This window comes from Molossus molossus, unplaced genomic scaffold, assembly GCF_014108415.1.
Source record: "Molossus molossus isolate mMolMol1 unplaced genomic scaffold, mMolMol1.p scaffold_m16_p_14, whole genome shotgun sequence".
NCBI classification, from domain to species: domain Eukaryota; kingdom Metazoa; phylum Chordata; class Mammalia; order Chiroptera; family Molossidae; genus Molossus; species Molossus molossus.
Window position 1 is genome coordinate 25,718,185 of NW_023425349.1, and position 20,554 is coordinate 25,738,738.

General features: G+C 40.2%; 1 protein-coding gene across 1 annotated transcript in view; it reads right to left on the reverse strand.

The window, feature by feature from the left end:
• Window positions 1-7,766: 7,766 nt before the first annotated feature.
• SLC44A1 (solute carrier family 44 member 1) overlaps window positions 7,767-20,554 on the reverse strand; it is a 171,142-nt gene continuing 158,354 nt past the window's right edge. Inside the window, exon 16 of the mRNA XM_036260915.1 lies at window positions 7,767-8,001. Within this exon, the coding sequence (XP_036116808.1) occupies window positions 7,987-8,001 (15 nt within the window). The 3' untranslated portion in view covers window positions 7,767-7,986. The remainder of the gene's footprint in view (window positions 8,002-20,554) is intronic.

Here is a 20,554-nt window from a genome sequence, read left to right on the forward strand (position 1 = left end):
CGCCGCTATCCTCGGCCGCGCCGCCTCAGCCTCAGCCCGCAGCGCTGCCTCCCGGCCCCGCCCGGTCCGCGCCCAGCCCGCGCGCGCGCCGTTGTGAGCCGCGGTTGCCTGGGTGAAAGGGCGGCCCGCGCCGGGGATGGGGGGGGGGGGGTGAGAAGCGCCCGCGCATGCGCGCTGCTGCCAGACGGGTTTGGTTCGGCCGGGTCGGATGCCAGGAGGGAGAGGCATCGAGGAGGGAGTGTGCGCCTCTCTGTCCCGCGGTCCTTTGAAAGAGCCTCGCCTTCCTTCCCCCATCCTCTCTCCTCCGGGGCGCGCGATCGCTGCAGGCCTTGCAATGGACTACTGGGCATCCAGCAGCCGGCCCGCGGGGAGGGTAACGGAGGGAGAGCTCTGGGCCTGGGCGTAGATCTGCACCCTCTCCATCCTGCACGCATTTGAAGCACCTCCCCAAACTGGCGCTGGAGGAGCAGCGAGGCTAGCCCAGACCCAGCTGTCCCGTGAAAGGGGAAAGGCTGTGATGGGGATGCAGTGGAAACATGGAAAAGGACTGTAAGGATGGGGCAGAAATGTGGGTAGACCTTTCCCAGAGAGCCTTGCTATCTGTGATTTTGAGCAAGTCCCTCTCCCCGAGCCTGTTTTATCTTAGGTAAAATAAGAGAAATAATACTGATTTGCAGAGCATTGTGAGGATTAAATACCGTATTTAAAGGGCCCACTACACAGTTAATGCTCAGTATTTTATAGTTATTGGTGGGGAGCTAGATCCTTCTCAGTCTGGACTGAGGGCACAGTGCAGACTGTAGAAAGCTTGGGAAGGTAGGGTTGAAAATGTTTCCCAAGAAGACAGGCCTCATCCTCCATTTCCATGACTCTGACAGACTCAGAAAAGTTCAACTGGGCAATCACGACGAATGAACAAAAGGGAAACATATTGAGTGCCCCTTGGGTACCAGTTCTATGAGCCGAGAATTCAGCAGTGACACGGCCCTGCTCTCTCTTGCAGAGCTTGCAATCTAGTATGGGAGGCTGACCCTTCCACCCTCCCCTCAATTTAAAGAGATAATGTGAAGTGGTTAGAGGTGCTAACATTTTACATGGGGTAAAATGGACTCAGAATTTCGAGGGCTCCATTTTCCATGGGAAAGTCAGGGAAGGCCTCTCTCAGGAGTGACCTGAGTGAAGTGAGAGAATGATCCAAAGATCTGGAGAAGAGCATTCTAAAGAAAAGGAACAGCAAATACAAAAGGCCTGAGAGGGCATGAGCTTTATGTTTAAGCAACAGCATTCATCCTACAAGGCTGTAATTATCTCTATATTGGGATCTCCCTGACCATATTGTGATTTCCTTGACGGTGGAGATTTCTTGTACTGTACTGGAGTCACAGGGCCTGACCTCTAGTATGCACTCAATAAATCCTTTTTTAACTGAACAGACATGCACAGGAAATGGGATAAAAGGCACAAAAGGGAAAACAGGAATTTGGCTCAGGCTAGGTGGGTAGTACTTCAAGGCCAGGGTCCAGGGAGGGCCTATGAACACAATTTTGTACCTGTAGCTGAAAGAAATATTGGCATGCAGTTTTGCAGAAAGATGTTTCCTCTCCTGGTACCAAAGAAAAGGAGCCTCCTCTCCTAGCTGTCCAATTCCAGGAGTAGTGAGAGCTGCCAGGCACCCAGCCACTAGCCCACTGCTGCAGCCACAAGAGCTGCTCTCTGCACTCCGAAAACACTGCCGCTCAGTCAGTTTCCCAAGAGGAGAAATGCAGCCTAGGAATTGGAGAACATCAGAGGTCAAACCACATGACTGTGAGTTCCCCAGCTTTGGCCCTGCCCACTTCTGTCTGACCACTGCTAAGTGGAAGAAACAATGTTTAGTGCTGTATTTGGTTCTCTTGTTGCAAGAACTTCACCTCACTACTGTCAGAGGACAAATTCTGGGCACTTATGACTGATGGCCATAAAGATGCAGAGAGAGGCTTTGGAGACACTGAGTCGCAGCTGAAATGTGATCACCAGATTCTGTCACAGGCCACAATCCCAGGAGCTCACTCCTGGCTGCTTGTGTCCTCCCTCCCCTGTTCTTTTCCTGTGGCCCAGCCAGAAGCCTGCAACTTTTGACAAGAGCTCTACCCCATTTGACTTTTGCCCTTGCCAGATCTCTGTCTCTGTAGCCAGTCTGGCTCCCCTGCGTAGCTCACCCAGGCCTTCTGCGTCCCCTATTTCCATCCAGGAATAGCTAGTTTTTTCTAGCTGTGACTTCTCTTCTCCAGCCCATCCAGGCTCTTATCCACGTAGCTGGCCACTGTGTCTGCACCCCAACCCACTCTCCCTGCTTCTGGCTTCTGGGCAAGTCCTTTGCTTTTTCTGTATTTACCTTCTCACAGACAAGTCAGTTTAGAAAATTTCACAAGTAGCTTTACTGATAGACTAAAGCTGTTGTTCTCCAGTGTAATCCTAGAACCAGTTGCATCAGCACCACCTGGTAACTTGTTAGAAGTGCAAATTATCAGGCTGCATCCCTTGACCAACTAATCAGAAACTCGGAGTAAAGCAATCTGTTTTAACAAGTCCTCCAGTTTAAAAACCATTGAATCAAAAGAAGGCACATTGTTTACATTAAAAAAAAAAAAAAACTACGAGGCATAAAAACAGGTAACATTTCACCTCTTAGGTTTCTGATTCTGAAATAAATTGGGATAGCATCAGGGGATTGGCACTGCAGATGTAAAGAGTCAGGAAAATCATCTCATCCAGAACCAGGTTCCCTGTCCTCTCTTGCCAAGCATTGCCTGTAGCCCCAAGTTCTTGTAAATTTTAGAATTCCCCATCTCATGAGAGAGAAAGTTCCTTTCCTTAAATGTTGCCAACAGTCTTCCCTTTTGGGAGTCATAGAGGGCCATGGGTCTGGAGTCAGTGGTCTGAATTTCAATCTTGACGCTGCTGTTTACCAGCTGTGTAGCCTTCGGTGAGTCATTTAACCTCGATAAGCCTCAGTAGCTTCATCTGTAACATAGCGATCATAATAGTAATTCCCAGTTAAAGTGTTTGTGATTAAAGGAGATTACGTATGCAAAACGCCTGGTTTTGCACACATTTAACAAATGGTAGCTGTTACTGTTATTACTCCCCTACACATCACGACCTTCTGTGCCACTCTGGCATGGCTTTCTCCTTCTTTGCCTTTGGGGGTCTTAGAAGTCCTGTTCTCACCCCTGACTCCCCATTCGCACTGTTATACCTTACTTTACTGAAGCATAATCACTGCCTGATGCTGCTCTTTGTTGAAGCCCCAAATCTGCACCTGTTGCTCCCTGTTACTATCTGGACTGAGTCAGCGTACACCCCCTAGATTGGGAAAACCTTGAGCTTCCCTAAGCCTCAGTGTTTTCAGCTGTGAAATGTGTGTCATAAAAGTACTACCAACAAGGGGTGTTGAGTGGATTAAAGGAGATAATCCATGTTCCATGTTTAGCACAGTATCTGACATGTAATAAGCATTAAAAAAATGTATAGCTACTTTCTCTTCCCAGCCACAGAAACCTAACTAATTGTTTTTTTCCTGCCCCCTTCTGACTAAGAACAAATTCACCGAAAAGCCCTGGAACCCCTTGAAACTCAGAGTACTAATTTCTGATCCCAGGAACTCATTATAGACATTTAAGTTCTCATATTAGGGAAAGGATGGTTCTGTTCTGATGTGAGCTGGTGCTCTGTGGGGTGGTCTAGCTCCATACTTGGAGAACTCAAAGCAAAGCAGGAAGCAGTCAGTACAAGGGTCTGGAAACCATATGAGAAGAGACATAATTCAAGCATCTATGAGTATTTAGCCTGGTAAGGAAAAACTCAATGAGGACATGCTCATTTACTCTAAATCTCTCCAGGGCTGTTGTGTGGAAGTGGGAGCTGACTTGTTTTCTAGCATCCCACAGGTAGGTGAACCCAACTGATGAAAGCTACAGGAAGATAGATTTCCCCTTAACAAAAGTCCAACTTTCTAACAGAGCTATATAAAACTGGATTTTGTTTGGTAGTAAGGTCCCCACTAGTGGAGGTATCCAAGCAGGGGCTGGGCATTTGCTCGGCAGAGCTGTCCTAGGGGAATCAGGCACTGGAGGGTAGCTGGCAATAATAACCTTTAACATCTTTCTGAAACCCGAGGTTCTATCATTCTGCAAACTACAGGCCAATAACCATTCATTCCCTTTCTGACTCAGCTTTGCAATTGTATTCACCTCTGGAATGCACTCTGAATCTCTTCTCCCCAATCCCACTTGCATATGATCCATTGCAAGAGGCCCCACTCCTTCCTGGGAGAGGACATGAGAGGGCAGTTAACTCAAACTGTGGTGTTACTATGGCACAACGCTGTCTCCATGTCTGATGGCCTGCTTTATGCTGGCACTGGAGACGCTGAGATGAGCAAGGTCTGGAAGACGCGCTTTTCCCATCACATCCTGCCTTGGCTCTGGTACTGCCTCTTGGTCAGAGAATGACCAAGGACAAAGCAAATTTATCTGCTGATGATCTCCTCATTGTGAAAGGACATTACTCAGCCGCCCCTCTCCCTGTGCATATACTCTGAAAATGGTATGGGCCAGATTGAGACTGGGTGACTGAGACCAGGGAGATAAAGGGCCATAGTGAATTGACTGTAGTTCTGTTTCTTTCTTTCTTTTTCTTTTTTTTAAATATTTTGTTCAGATAGAGTGGGAGGGAGAGAGAGAGAGAAACATCGACATAAAAGGGACACATCGAGTGGTCACCACCCACACGACCCAATCAGGGCCGGGGACAAACTGCAACCAAGGTACACGCCCTTAGCGTGAACCGAACCCGGGTCTCTCCAGACCACAGGCTGACGCTCTAACCGCTGAGCCAAGCCGGCCAGGGCTGTACTTCTGTTTCATTGGCTAAGCACACAGAGTCTAATCCCAGACAGACCGAATTCAAATACCAAGTCTACCACTTACCAGTTGTATCGCTTTAACCTCTCTGTACTTCAGTTTTCTTACTTATAACATGAAGGTATTAACACTACCCACTTGAAAGGGTTTCATGAACATAAATGACAATATACGTAGAGTGCTTGGAATAATGCCTGACATATAGAAAGTACACAATATATGTCAGCTATCTATTATTATTTTCTAAAGTAAATCATTCTCCCAAGTGCAGCACCAGGAAGCAACGGTGTCTGTGAGCCCTCTGGTACTGCAATGATCGATGTCAGGTTCAGATGGCACTATGTCAGCACTTCCCAGGGGGGTAGGCGTCTTGAAATCCATCCCTCATTCTGAAGGTCAATCTGAACTTCTCCCTAGAGGGACAGTGGTGACAGGACTTAGGCCGGAAGGATAGGACTTAAGACAAGCAGACAAGAAGGGAAGGTGGACCCGGCCGGTGTGGCTCAGTGGTTGAGCATTGACCCATGCACCAAGAGGTCACTGGTTCAATTCCTGGTCAGCACACGCCCAGGTTGTGGGCCTGATCCCCAGTGGGGGGCATGCATTTCTATCTCTCTTTCTCTCTCTCTCTAAAAATCAATAAAGGAAAAAAATTTGAAAGAAAAAAAAGAATGGAAGATGGAACCCTGAGCAAAGGTGGGAAATAATGAGAACAACTCCAGGGCATGGAGACAAAATGAATAAAAATGGCAGCCTTCAATGCCCAAATACCAGGGAAGTATTAGGAACACTTTGGAATATATAAAAGATGGAATACCCTGCAACCACGAAAAATTATTATTATTATTATTTTATCCTCACCCAGAGACAGTACTGCATTTTATCTTCAGATAGAGTGGGAGGGAGGAAAAGAGAGAGAAGCATCAATGTGAGAGAGAGTGGCTGCCACCCACACGACCCCAACCAGGGCCAGAGACAAACTGCAGCCGAGGTACGTGCCCCTAATGGGAACCGAACCCAGGACCCTCTGGTCCGCAGGCCAACGCTCCAACCACTGAGCCAAACCGGCCAGGGTGAAAAAGTATCTTTATGAAACACACATAGGAATGTGGAAGAAAGCTTATGATATTACAATTTAAAAATAAAGCCTTAGAATTGTTTTTTTCTAAATACAGTTGGATAATGTCTATGGTAGAAAAGTAATGCATTTATAAATTTTTCTTTTGCTTATAGCTTTTACCTTGGGTGAAGTGGCATCATATATGAAAGTGCGGCTTGGTTTTCTACTGTTAAATACACCACCTACAAATATTACATGTTTACTTTTCTGCTTACATAAAAAAGAATCAAAGACAAGTAAATTGTCTTTGAAATATAAACTCAAGCCCGGCTGATGTGGCTCAGTGGTTGAGCATCGACCCATGCACCAAGAGGTCACTGGTTTGATTCCCGGTCAGGGCACATGCCCAGGTTGTGGGCCAGATCCCCAGTGGGGGGCATGCAGGAGGCGGCCAGTTGATGTTTTCTCTCATGGATGTTTCTATCTCTCTCTTCCTCTCCCTTCTTCTCTCTCTAAAAATAAAGGGAAAAAAATTAAAAAGAAAAATAAACTCAAGTTTGGCATGATTTTCTTATGATAGAAAAGAAAAGAAAAGTAAAAGATAAAGTAGAGGTGGAGAGAGGGATTAGTAGAGGTCAGATTGTTATGGTCTCTAAATTCCAGGCTGGGTTTGGGATTTGAGCTTGTGGTAAGTGGGAGGCCACTTACAAGTTTATGAGCAAAGAGTTATTTTAGGAAACTTGATTTGGCAGGAGGGAAAGAAAGAATGAGTGGGATGAGCCTGGGGTGAGGAGTTGGCCGGGGACCCAGAGGCCCTGACCTCTCCCTGTTCCTTAACCTTCCCTGGTTAGATTCCCTACAGCCCAAACCCCCATCTTCCAACCTCCACCAGCACCACCACCACCAGCACCACCACCACCAGCACCACCACCACCAGAATGCAGTGATTATATTAGCATTATACATCTTTCAGTAATTATGGGAAAAATAATAATTTGGCCTTAATGGAAACCATTAGCTCCCTTCCTAAGTCAGCTAAAATAAGGGCTAGCAAACTTCTTCTGGAAAGGCCCAGGTAGTCAGTAATGTTAGGCTCTGCAGGCCGTGTGGTCTCTCACAACTCTGCGACTCTGCTATCATAGAGAAAAAGCAGCCATAGACGGTACATAAAGAATTGGGTGTGACTGTGTTCCCATAAAACTTTATTTACAGAAATAGGTTTAGGGATAGATTTGACTCATAGGTCATAGTTAATTAACCTCTGATCTAAAAGAATATGGTGTTATTTTTCTTAGAAAATAATTCTGTGGTTCTTTGATGCCTCTAAATCCTCCTTAATCCTCCCCCTCAGACACTTGCCATCTCCATTTATGAGAGGAAGACCAGTGGGGACATGTGGACTAATCCCTCTGGACCAGTGATAGGCGAAGCAGTGTGTGAAAGTGGAGGGTCTTTGAATTTAGAGCTGATTTGAGCCCTGACTCTGCCTTGTGTGGTCTTGGACATAGCACACCACCTCTCTGAGCCTTCCTTCGCTCCAGGGCAAAATGGAGGCAACTTGACAGGCTTTTTGGAAGGACTAGATGTTTGTAAAACACTCAGCCTAATAATTGGCATGGAACAGGCACTCAATAGTTATTAACCCACATTGGCCCTATAAATAGCAGTCAAGCAGGACAGACACAGACTGAATGAAGAGAATTCCATTGTCGACCCAGCCTTCAGGCAGAGGGGATCATGTAACACACCCAAGGCTAGAGAAGAAGCCAACAGTAAATTTGAAGACGCTGCTGCAAGACAGATTTGTATCAAATGCTTCTGATTAATTATTTATTAGGCAGCCCCACTGTGCCAAATCCACTTGGCTGTTTGTGGTTTGGGAACATGGTTGCAGGCTTCCATTGCTTCCCTTGAAGTAATAAGATCCTGTTCTCCATCCACTGACTCTCAACAGCTGGTGAGTGGGAGAACCTTGTATAAACAGCCTCCCTTGAGTTCATTCTTCCGGGCTCATGGGACCAGTCACCTTTTCTTCAGCTGAAAAATAAACACATGGAGGAAATGAATGCTTGTCTCCTAGGGGAACAGGACACAATGAGAAGCAACCGATAAAAAAAAAAATAGTGTTGGATCATCTTTAGAGAAGACACTGTGAAATGTAAGAAGAACGCGCGCGCACACACACACACACACACACTCACATTGACAGAGGAGAAAGATATCTGAGAGCCTAGGTTCAAATCCTGATTTTAACCCCTTATCAGCTATTTGGTCTGTAGTCAAGTTATTTAACTTCCTTACCTATATTTCCCCGTGTATAAAATGAAGGCAATTGTGGTATGTTCCTTTAAGGTTGTCGTGAGGATTAAATACATTCATAGATAGCAAGTGTTTAGAACAGTTCCTGGCACATAGTTATGAATGCTAGATTAGTGTTTGCCTTTATTGGTATCAGTATTGTTCTTTGACAAAGCTGTTTTTTAGAACAGCTGAACAACTGAGTCAAACAAACACGTAATGAGTCAAATCCAAAACTAATCTGAAATATCTGACTCTGATATCAAAGACCCAAACCTGCATTTCAAATGAAACTTTGGATTTTTCATTCCTGTTATTCAGTTAGCAGTGGGATAGATCAGATCAGAATAAAGAGTATTTCCATAGGTCAGTTCAATTCAAGAAACAGTGACTGAGTAAATGCACCGAAGTTTATAAAAGGTTATCCTAATTCTTAGGAAATATACACAAAGTCATTAGTACTAAAGAACCGTGCAGTTTACAAAGTATCCTCGAATAGCTAAAAAATATTAGATGTACATATATTCATATATAGTCATATGTATGTCATATATATACACACACAGAGTCATACACACACACACACACAGAGAAAGAAAGGTTTAACCATAGGTGTGTAGTGTTCTTATTCTTGCAGTATTTTTGTAAGTTTGAAGTCATTTCCATATAAGAAGTTTTAAAACTCATTAGGATGGGTTAAAAATAAAAAAGAAGCATTTTCCTCAAGTTTGACTATCACACAAGCATGGGGGCGCTGCAGGGGACAAGCAGAGGTAATAGGATACAGTCCTGACAAGACACCATGAGAGCTTGGACTTAACAAGGGGCCATAAAGTAGTTATGATTCAAATACCCAGTAGAGTTGAGCTAAGACTGCCTGACATGCCCATCTCCGCAACAGGGCTTGCTTGTCCCCAGGTGCCCCAAACAGACTGATTGTTAGTGGTACGAAGAATAACATAGCTTGAACCATTTGCCGTAAGTTTCATTGTAGGGTTTTAGAATTGAGGCTTTTATTTCACGTGTCAATCAGTGGCTCTTTGCTGATCCCCCTGCCTCAACATTTCCCCAACTTCAATTCATTTTGCAAACTGCTTGTACAATTAATCCCTAAATTGTTGCTCTCACTACATCAGTTTCTCACTCAAGAAATTCTATAAAGCCCTGGCTGGTTTGGCTCAGCGGTCAGTGCGTTGGCCTGCCATCCAGAGAGACGCGGGTTCGGTTCCCGCTAAGGGAATGTACCTCGGTTGCAGTTTGTCACTGGCCCAGTTCGGGTTGTGCGGGTGGCAACCACTCGATGTGTCCCTTTTGCGTCGATGTTTCTCTCTCTCTCTCCCTCCCACTCTATCTGAACAAGATATGGAAAAAAATGTCCTCAGGTGAGGATTAAAAAAAAAAAAAGAAAGAAATTCTATAAAGGCTTATCTAAACTTTCCTGTCTAATCCAGTCCATGTTTTGTGACTTTATATATTTTGACTTGCAGTTTCAACTTTTATGATTTTTTCTCCCTGTCACTGATAATAACAGAACCTATAATTAGACTGCATCTGATAGAGGTTGATGCTTAGTGACGGTCATGTGGCCTGAACCCTAGGCATATGGCAAAGTTGTGGTTTGTCTGAGATTGAGATAAAAGTTCTTTCCTCCAATTTTTAAAAATTTAAATAAACTTTCAAATTTAGAACAGTTTTAGGTTTACAGAAAAGTTGCAAACATAATACAGAGAAGTCCCATGTGTCCCACACCTGGTTTCCCCTGTTGTTAACCTCTTTCATCACTATGGTACCTTGTCACAACTAATGAACCCACATTGGCACAGTTATTCACGAAACTCCATATTTGATTCAGATTTCATTAATTTTCCCTAATGTTTTATTTTCCAGGCTCCCATCCAGGAGACCAGAGTACATTTAGTTTTCCTTCTATTTTTAAATTTTAAAATATTATTTGAAAAGTGCAACGTAAATAAAATGTATAGTCTCCATTTTCTTCCCTCCAAAGAGAAAGAAGAAACAATCTGCATAACAAAAACCCTTCCTGTTCTCTGACCGCCACGCCCCCCGAAAGATGCCCAGGCCCCAAATAATCCTTCATTTTCTTTTGTTAAGAGCTCCCTTGCCCCACCCTTCTTCCCACAAAATATTCCATTTTATACACCTTTTTGGAAGCACCCTTCTAGTTGCTGGATGAAATGCTGCCCAACTCATGGCCAATTAGGTATCCGATATATTCAGTTAAATTTTGGTTTTTTAAAACCTCTTCAGAGAAGACCACTTTAGTTGTCTGCTGAAAATGAGGAAAGGCTGTTACCTGGCTTCTCAGAATAGATGGAGGTGTCTGGAGAACTTTCTTTTTTAAAAATACCATTAAAATTTTTAATTATACCTTAAGTATAATAAAGTACTAACACATTTTTGGCTCATGAATGAATTTTTGTTAGCTAAAGAATGGCTAATGAATTTTGTATCCATGTATTATCCATGTGATATCATCCAGATTGACAGCGGTTATGATTCTCGTTCCAGCTGTCATCAAGATTAAACATTACCAGACACAAATGATACCATGTTACTCCAGGGTATCTGGGACCAGTAAAGAAGAAGAGAGAGATCCATCTTTGGTTGTTCTGATAGACATATATATTGCAGTAAGGCTTTGGTCCCTAAAGCATCCATGCCCAGAAAATCATTGTCTTTACCCACTTCTTTGGACATTGCTTGTTAATAATCTGAAATCATTTTGGATACAGTCTATGCAACCCTGCAGATTCCCCCCGCCCACCCTCAACAAAATGAAACAGAAAGATAAACATTCTGTTATGCACATAAGATAAAGTTTTATCATCGTTAACAGGGAGTTGCCTCAATAGATAGTTGGCCTACTAGCTAATTACTGACAAAGACAAGGGCTATAAATCCACTGTTCACAAACTGAAGCCACCATTTAACTGTTTTTGAGCTATAAAATTGATCATTTTTGTATAATCAGCTTACTGTTTTTGGTAACTTTGTAAAGAGTTTATGTCAGAAGTAGTCCAGAAATAAAAGTCCTCAAATCAAAGCTGCTTTATTGTACAGAGTAGGGGCTCAATAAACATTTACCAGATTAATTTAAGGATACTAAGATGGGTGTATGGGGTTATAGCTACCTAAAATTTACTAGGCTTCAAATTCTTTAGGATACCCTGTGTGGACTGGAATTTGGGCCTTATTTGTCAATTTGTCTTTAAGGAGACTCTTGGAAATGATCATATTTCCATCCTCTTTTCAGACGCATTTCCTTCTTATGATCCTCATGTCAATCTCCTAACCATGCCAGATGGCAGGTAAGACACATGGGCCAGTGTTCAATTATACTCCAGGTACTGGTCAGAGATCAAAATATACTCGTTTCACTCCTACATTTATCAAAACCTCAGCTAAGACATATAGGCCAAAAGGAATAGACTTGCAAGTCCAGAAATAAACTCATACATCCACAGCCAATGGATTTTGACCTTGAGAGTATAAGACCATTTTATGGGGGGAAAATAGTCTTTCAACAAAAGATAGAAGGAGAACTAGATATCCAAATGCAAAAGAAAAAAGTTGAACACCTAAATAGATCAAAGACCTAAATGTATGAAATAGAACTATAAAATTCTCAGAAGAAAAAATAGGGCTAAATCTTTATGACCTTGGATTAGGCAATGGTTTCTTAGCTATGACAACAAAATAACAAGCAACTTCCCAAACTATAGATAATTGAACTTAATCAAAAGTAAAGACTGTAATGTTTCAAAGGACACTATACAAAAGTGATAGGACAATCCACAAGGTGAGAGAAAATATCTGCAGATCATATATCTGATAAAGTCTAGTATCAAGGATATATGAAAAACGGTTACATTCCACCACAAAGACAAATAACCCAATTTAAAAACGAGCAAAGGAACTGAATCGACATTTCTCTTAAAAGATAGACAAATGGCCAATAAACATATAAAAAATTGCTTAAAGTCATTAGTCATTAGGAAAACGCAAAACAAAACCAAAATGAGATACCACTTCACAATAAAAAAGATGGAAAATAACACATATTGGTGAAGATGTTGAGAAATTGGAACCCTCATACATGGGAATGTAAAATGGTACATGTATAAAACAATTTCCGAGTTCCCCAAAAAGTTAAACACAGTTATTATATGACCTAGCAATTCTACTCCTAGGTATGTACCCAAGATAATTGGTAACATAGGTCCACTCAAAAATTCATACACAAATGTTTGTAGCAGCATTATTCATAAGAGCTAGAAGGTGTAAACAACCTAATTATCCATTAACTGATGAATGGACAAAGAACATGTGGTATATTAAACAATAGGATATTATTCAACCACAAAAAGAAGTGACGTACTGCCATATGCTATAACTTGGTTGAAACTTGAAAACATTTTATGCTAAATGAAAGAAGCCAGACCAAAAACATCTACCTATCATATGATTCTATTTACATGAAATATCCAGGATATGCAAATCCATAGAGAAATAAAGATTAATGTTTGCCAGGTACTGAGTGAGGGGAATAGGTATGGACTGCTAAAAAGCATGAGGTTCTTTAAGGATGAAGAAATGTGTTTGCATTACATAGTAGTTGTGGTTGCATAATTTGTGAATATGCGAAAAATAATGAATTGTACACTTTTTATAAAACAGTAAATTTTATTGTATATGAAGTATATCTCAATAAAATAAGAGAAAGAAAATGACTAGGAAAATCTTTAGTAAGAAATAATTGAGCCCCATATAATAAGAATTGTAATTAAGACACACATTAAAAGATATGAAAAAAAAATTAAATGAAACTGAGATAGCCCAGCCGATGTGGCTCAGTGAATTGAGCATTGTCCCATGGACTGAGAGATCCTGGTTCGATTTCCCGTTAGGGCACATGCCTGGGTTGTGGGTTTGTTCCCCAGAAGGGGGCATGCAAGATAGATGTTTCTCACATCGATGTTTCTATCTCTCTCCCTTCCTCTCTCTAAAAAAATAAATAAATAAAATCATGGTTAAAAAAACAGATACTACTGAAGTTCTACATGGGAAAAATTATTTTTAAAATTACTGTTCCAAATTAATTATATATCTAATAGTCTTTTCATTAAAATTGCAGAGACCTTTTTGACAGATAGTAAACAGACAGTTAATAAGTGATTTTATACATCAAAGGATAAGTGCCGTATAGAAAAATAAGGGATATTAACCGAGACAGGGAATATGGTGGTGGAGTTACCATTTTACATAAGTAGTTCAAGGAAGGCCTCACTGATAAGGTAACTGAAGCAGGTGAGGGCATGAGACATTGAGAGCAAGTACAAAGGCCCTGAGACATGCCTGGTTGTACAAAGAACAGCAAGAGGCTAGTAGGTCTGTGGCTGGAGCAGGGTGAATGAAGATCGAGTAGGAGGAAATGCTTTGAGAGCAGTATAAAGTGGGTGGATGGGGTGAATCATGTGGAGACTTTGAATTTTATTCTGAATGAGATGACAAGCCATTGGAGAATTTGAGCAGAGGGGTAATGAGATCTGGCTTAGATTTTTAAAGAATCACTCTGACTCCTGTATGTTGAGAATAATATGTAGGGGAACAAAGCTGGAAGCAGGAAGACAAGTTAGGAACCTACTGAAAATTTTCAAGCAAGAAATAAATGAGGTTCAGCCTTTGGAGGTGACTGCATTGGGACAACACTGGCGCACAATGAACAGTCCTTTTCTAATCCTGCGAGTGTGTGCAGTCTGTCTCTTCCTGCTGACCGAATTCCTGCCACGACATGATGACTTTTAAGAGAGAGAGGAAAGGAGAGGAAGAGAAAGAGACATCGATGAGAGAGAACATCGACTGGCCCCCTCCTGGATATCCCCCTCTGAAGATCGGGCCCACAACCTGGGCATGTGCGCTGACCCGGAATCAAACTGGCGACCTCTTGGTGCATGGGTTGATGCTCAACTGTGGAGCCACACCAGCTGGGCTAACCACACAATTTTTTAAAATGTGATGAATCAATGAAAATTCTGCTGTGTATGATGTCTGAAATTTTGTTGCCTCCATTTTCTTTTCGGATTTTTATGGATTCATGAGTCACATTTAAGTCTTTTATCCATTTTGAGTTTATTCTTGTGTATGGTGTAAGTTGATGGTCTAGTTTCATTTTTTGCATGTAGCTCTCCAATTTTATGAATGGATAAAAAAGCTGTGGTACATATACACAATGGAGTACTATGCAGCTGTAAGAAAGAAAGATCTCTTATTCTTTGAGATGACATGGAGGGACCTAGAAAGTATCATCCTAAGCAAAACAAGCCAAACAGAGAAAGACAAGTATCATATGATCTCACTTATTTGTGGAATATAATGAACATAACAGTCTGAGGAATGGGGTTATCCCAGAGACGTGGAAGTGGGGTACAGACTGACAATCCCCAGAAGAGGGGGTGGTGGGGGAGAAATAAACCACAGAACTTGTATGCATGTATGAATGAACAGTGGACATGGACAACAAAGCTGGGGACAGGGTGGGGAGGAAGGAGGAGGGGGAAATCAGTGGGGGGAAAAGGAGAAACATCTGTAACAAAAATAAATAAATTAAATTTAAAAAAGTAAAAAAAAAAAAAGATAAGATAAAATAAAATAAAATAAAATAAAATAAAATAAAATAAAATAAAATAAAAATAAAGGGTGAGAAGTAATTGGACTATGATTCTCTGGAAAGACAGAGTCCAAACTGTTGATGGAATAATGGATGCAGGTGTGATAGAAAGTGTCAAGGATCATTCCGCAGTTTTCCTTCTGAGCAATAGAAGGTCAGTGTTGACATTTACTGAGAAGAGAGTTCCATTGGGGAATGTTATTTGACATGCTTATAAGATAGATGACAAAAAAAAGGCCAAAAGTGAATAAAAATTTCATCTGAAAGAAAAAAATGGGCAAGATTTGCTAAGCAAAATTTCAAAATGAAGATTAACACGGGGAATTTGCCCTTGAAGGCGTGAAAATGCAATCTAAAACTACAATGAATTAAACTGGCACAAGAAAACATCAAGAGAACCATGAAACAAGAGCTATACCTTGAAATGGTTCCTAAAAGGCCTGTGCATTTGCAGATTTAAGTGTTGATGTTTTTACTATTTGCAGTGAAATCTTGGATGATGAATATTCTCTAACTTTGTTGAAGAATGAACCTTTGTAGTAAACATCTTTATTGGTTTTCCCTCAATATACATAATTAATGCACAAAAATTAAAGTTATGCAGAAAAACCCTACCCTCAGATCCCTCTAATCTTTGAGATCATCTGCTTTTCTGTCCTTCCAGACCTTCCTTCTAAGGCACAGTATGAACCGTGTGCCCTGTGGAGGTGGAAGTGTACACTTAGCAGAGCGTAGGCCAAGCTAATGCCCATTGTGCAGCTGTGTTTTACTTTTCAAATTCCCAGTAGCTCATTAAAGCTTTCCACACTGTTCAAGAACACCAGATTCACTAAAGTATGGAATAACTTTATCAATATTATAGCTAATATTTACTGTATCGAATGTTTCCCAGGTGATACACCACATGTGATGTGCTCTACGTGTACCATGTAATGGAATCCTCCCACCATCCCTCTTTCACAGGTGGGGAAACTGGATTTCAATGGGCTAAGTTACTTGTCCAAGACAAGAAACAAAACTAAAAACCCAAGCAGATCCAGAATCTGAACCTGCATGTGGCAGATCACAAGATCCAAACTCTTAGCTACTGTATTTCTTGGAATATTAAGGGTCTACTGAATATGATAAAACATCTTCACAAATCAATAGGGGAAGAAACAAATTACTTAATACATTGGTAGAAATTTGTTAGATGTTCAATATGGGCCTCACTACATATTATATAACAAAATTATTTCCAGCTATTGAAAAGTGAAAGAGAGAGAACCATTAAAACAGAATATAAATTACACCTTAATTTTAAAAAGAAAAAATTTTTTTAAAAAACAAGAAACTATAAGTATTTTATTGATTTAGGGGGTTAAGGATTTTTGAACAAAAAAAAAAGGAAAAAAATAACACAAATGATCAACTTGTCTATTATAAAAATTTAATTCATTTATAGATAAAATATCACTAAGAAAATTAAAAGACAAAATTATAGTAGTATTTGACATAACTGGAAAAGTGTTAATATTCCTAATATATAAAAATATTTTATCCAACAGTAAGAAAAGCAGCAATATCTCAATAGCATATTGACATGAATAGAGAATTTAGAGAAGAGGAAATAAAAAGCGCTGATAAATTAATGCAAATTATTTAATTCATTAATAAAAATGCAAAAAGAGCCCTGGCCGGTTTGGCTCAGTGGTTAGAGCGTCGGCCTGCGGTCCAGAGACACCCGGGTTCGGTTCCCGCTAAGGGCACGTACCTCCGTTGCAGTTTGTCCCCGGCCCTGGTTGGGTTGTGCGGGTGGCAACTACTCGATGTGTCCCTTTCACATCGATATTTCTCTCTCCCCACCCTATTCTACCTGAACAAAAAAATGGAAAAATGTCCTCGGGTGAGGATAAAAAAAAAAAAAGCAAATGGAAACAAGGGATTGTCATCTTTTGCCTTTAGGGCTATCAAAGGTGAATGAGAATGATGTCATGAGTATCTGCCAGGTGTGGGGGAAATGGGGATATTCATAGACTTCACTACAAATGTGAATTGGTAGAACGTTTCTAGAGATCAATTTGCAATATGTATCAACCTTCATATCTTTGCCTTTTGCTCCAGTAATACTGTTTCCAGAAGTCTGTCTTAAAGAAGTAATCAGAAGTGTGACAAATATCTCTCAATAATAACAAAAAGATTATAAATAATGTAAAAATTTAATGAATATGTAAGGGAATATAAATCTACTATTAAAAATCATGTTTTTGAAGAATATTTAATGATATAAAAATGCCTACTATATATAATGTTATATAATGTTAAGTGACAAGGACAGGATATGAAAGTTTCTGTGTGTGTATATTTTATTAGCAACTCTGTGAAAATGGGTATATATATTGATACATATTATAAATACGGATATATAAATATATAAATCTAGCAGGAAAAATGCAAAAATCATAAATTTGTTATTCTAGTTAGAGAGATGCAGCATAGTTTTTCTCTCTTTTCTGAAAAAAAGTCTACATATTTTAAAATGAAAATTTGTTACTTTAATAATCAAGTTAAAATTATAACTTAAAAAAAGAGCCTTTAAAAACTTCATCTTTTTTTTGTCTCACAAGTCATCTATAATTCTAGGAATGTATTCTTAATAACGGATAGAGGTGTAGACAAAGATTTCTATACAAAGATGATCATTTTAGCATTATTAATAATTCCCTAATTTTGAGAGGAAATTGCTATATTAAAAAATAGGTAAAAACTGAATAAAATATAGTACATTCAAATGGAGGAATATTATAAATCTATTAGTTCTATTTCCAAGGAATTTTTATTTTTTTATCCTCACCCAAGGACATTTTTTTGTTTTTTGTTCAGATAGAGTGGGAGGGAGAGAGAGGAAGAGAGAGAGAGAGAGAAACATCGACGTGAAAGGGACACATCTGAGTGGTTGCCACCCTCACGACCCAACAAGGGCTGGGGACAAACTGCAACCGAGGTACATGCCCTTAGTGGGAGCCGAACCCAGGTCTCTCTGGACCACAGGCTGACACTATAACTGCTGAGCCAAACTGGCCAGGGCTGTTTCCAAGGAATTTTTAATAACATGGGGGGAATTCTCATATGTTAAGAGAAAAAAGAAGATAGAAATTATTTACCATGTATCTTATTTGCTACAGCCTTTTCTTCTCAATATGACCTGAATTAGATAGATAGATAAACACACACACACACACACACACACACACACACATTTATTTCTGTATAGTCATTTTGTTTATTTGCTTATTTTTGATTTATTCATTTAACAATTTCTTTACAGAGACTTGGCTTGAATTCAGACTCTGGCAAAAATAACTGTGAGTTTAGGCAAATTACCAGTCTTCCCTTACCTTCTGTTTTCTCATCTGTAAAATGGGAAGAACAACATCTATTCTGCAAGAGTAAATGAGGTAATATATATAAAGACCCAGCACAATGACCTATCCATAAAAGGTTTTCAAGAAATAACAATTAATATTATTTGACTATTATTTTTAAAAATGGAAAAGATTTAGAAAGCATAACAGTAGTGGGGAACTAAAAATGTGTGGGTAGAAACCTTCACATTCTCTCAGTCAGGGGATTTATTTAACTTATACTTTAAAAAAAGACACCCATACAATATTTTACATTACATGGACTTAAATGTAAATATCAATGTAAATCAGGGATCAAAATATAACTAAGATTAAAATATAATTAAGCAAAAATAACTTTAGGAGTAACGCAATGCACCCCAGCATTTTCCAATGCTGCTTAATAGCTATGATATTGCCACCTTGTGGAATTAGTGATGTATTACATATCCCAGGGAATTTGCGATTTTATTTTGAAGTAATTTATAGAGCCAGGTTGAATTACATAAATATTCTTACAAAAATTAACATTTAACAAGGTGATACTGTACATAAATTGTTCAGGCATATATTTAATTTTAAAATAAATAGTTTTAATGTAGAAAGTAATATGATAGCAAATTTGACAAACAAAAATATCACCATAATTCTATCACTGCAAAGCAATAACATCATTTAAAAATTATTTTTAGTATTTTATGCCATTTTCTCTTAATTGCGAAGTTAATATTGTACAATTAGCATTTTCCTAAGCAGTGACATTCTTCACAATGATTTTTAATGGGTGCCTACCATTTTATTGAGGGGATGTGCCATACCCTGGCTCGACATGCCCACAAGGCAGAACATCTAGGCTGCTGCCCAGTAAAATGTCAGTTCACTGTGATAGTTTTTGTACAGATAGATATGAGTGCATTTATTTAGTTCTAAAAATTAAAATATGTCTTATTACAAAGATAATATATGGTTAGTATTTTCAAAGAAAAGCAAAACTGAGACAATAAACTACACTCACAATTTCCCAACCCAGATAACCAGATTTTTAAGACACAAACATATATGTGTAATATATATGTAAACATGTATGTAGTATATATTCACATTCTTAAAAACAAAAATTGGGTTATATTACTATATAACCTTTCCTTTCATTTAAAATTGTCATGTGCAATTTTTCTATACCAGTAACACCCATAGAAAACATTATTTTTATTGACTAAATAGTATCCCATTATATAGATATATTAATTGCGCACATGAACTATGAAGTACTAAGTTCTAGTATGTACATTATTAAGCATAGTGCTTACAATTTGATGGGGGTATAAACACATAAACAGGACAAATGAATACAGAAGTCTGATTTGTAATGAAATGCCCCAAAGGAAAAGAACAGGCTACAAGGACAGAAAGTAATATGGTACAAAAGGTCACAGAAGGTCCATCTGAAGGAATAGAGAAAGATTGGACTTGAAGGATGAAGGATCTGGCCTGTCAACACTGAAGAACATTCTAGGAAGAAGGAGCAGCACGTATAAAGGCACTGAGGAGGAAAACTTCTTAGCAAGCACTAGAAACTGCAAGATGGTCCATGAGGCTCACCCGTAGGGAGGCTGAGCAGATGGAGCTGGAAGGCTTCTATGCCACAGCAAGTACTATTGTCGTATTTTCAGTCTGTGGCAGTAACGTGATCTGATTTATATTTTGGAAAGCTCACTCTGCCTGTTCTGTGTAGGAGAATGGATTGGGAGGCAAGAGTATTACTGGGAGACTAGTTAGGGGAGTACAGCAATAATCCAAACGAGAGATGAAGGGGGTTTGGAGTAGTGCAGCGGTAATAGTAGTTGGATGTGACATACGATGGTATTGGGGAGTTGGTTAGTTCAGAGAGTCCGCAGTAAACATTGCATCCGGGTGACTGCTGACATTTGTGGGTCTGAAGCAAGAGGAGGAACGGAAGACTCTGCTTCCATCCTCTTCCCATCTTTTGCTCCAGCCCACATGGTGAGCTGGAGTTCTCTCTCGCACTCACCAGTGGACACCTGAGCCTCTAGTCCAAGCTCCAGCCACCCCACCTGCCACGGCAGGACCCACCCTTAGGAGGAAGTGCCCGGAGAGAAGGCTGTGCGAGCCTTGTTTGAGAAGGGAGTTCTAGGACCCTGGAGTTCTCAGGTGTGGTCTTGGAGGGCGGAGGTGGACTTTGGGTGGGCACAGCCTGTTA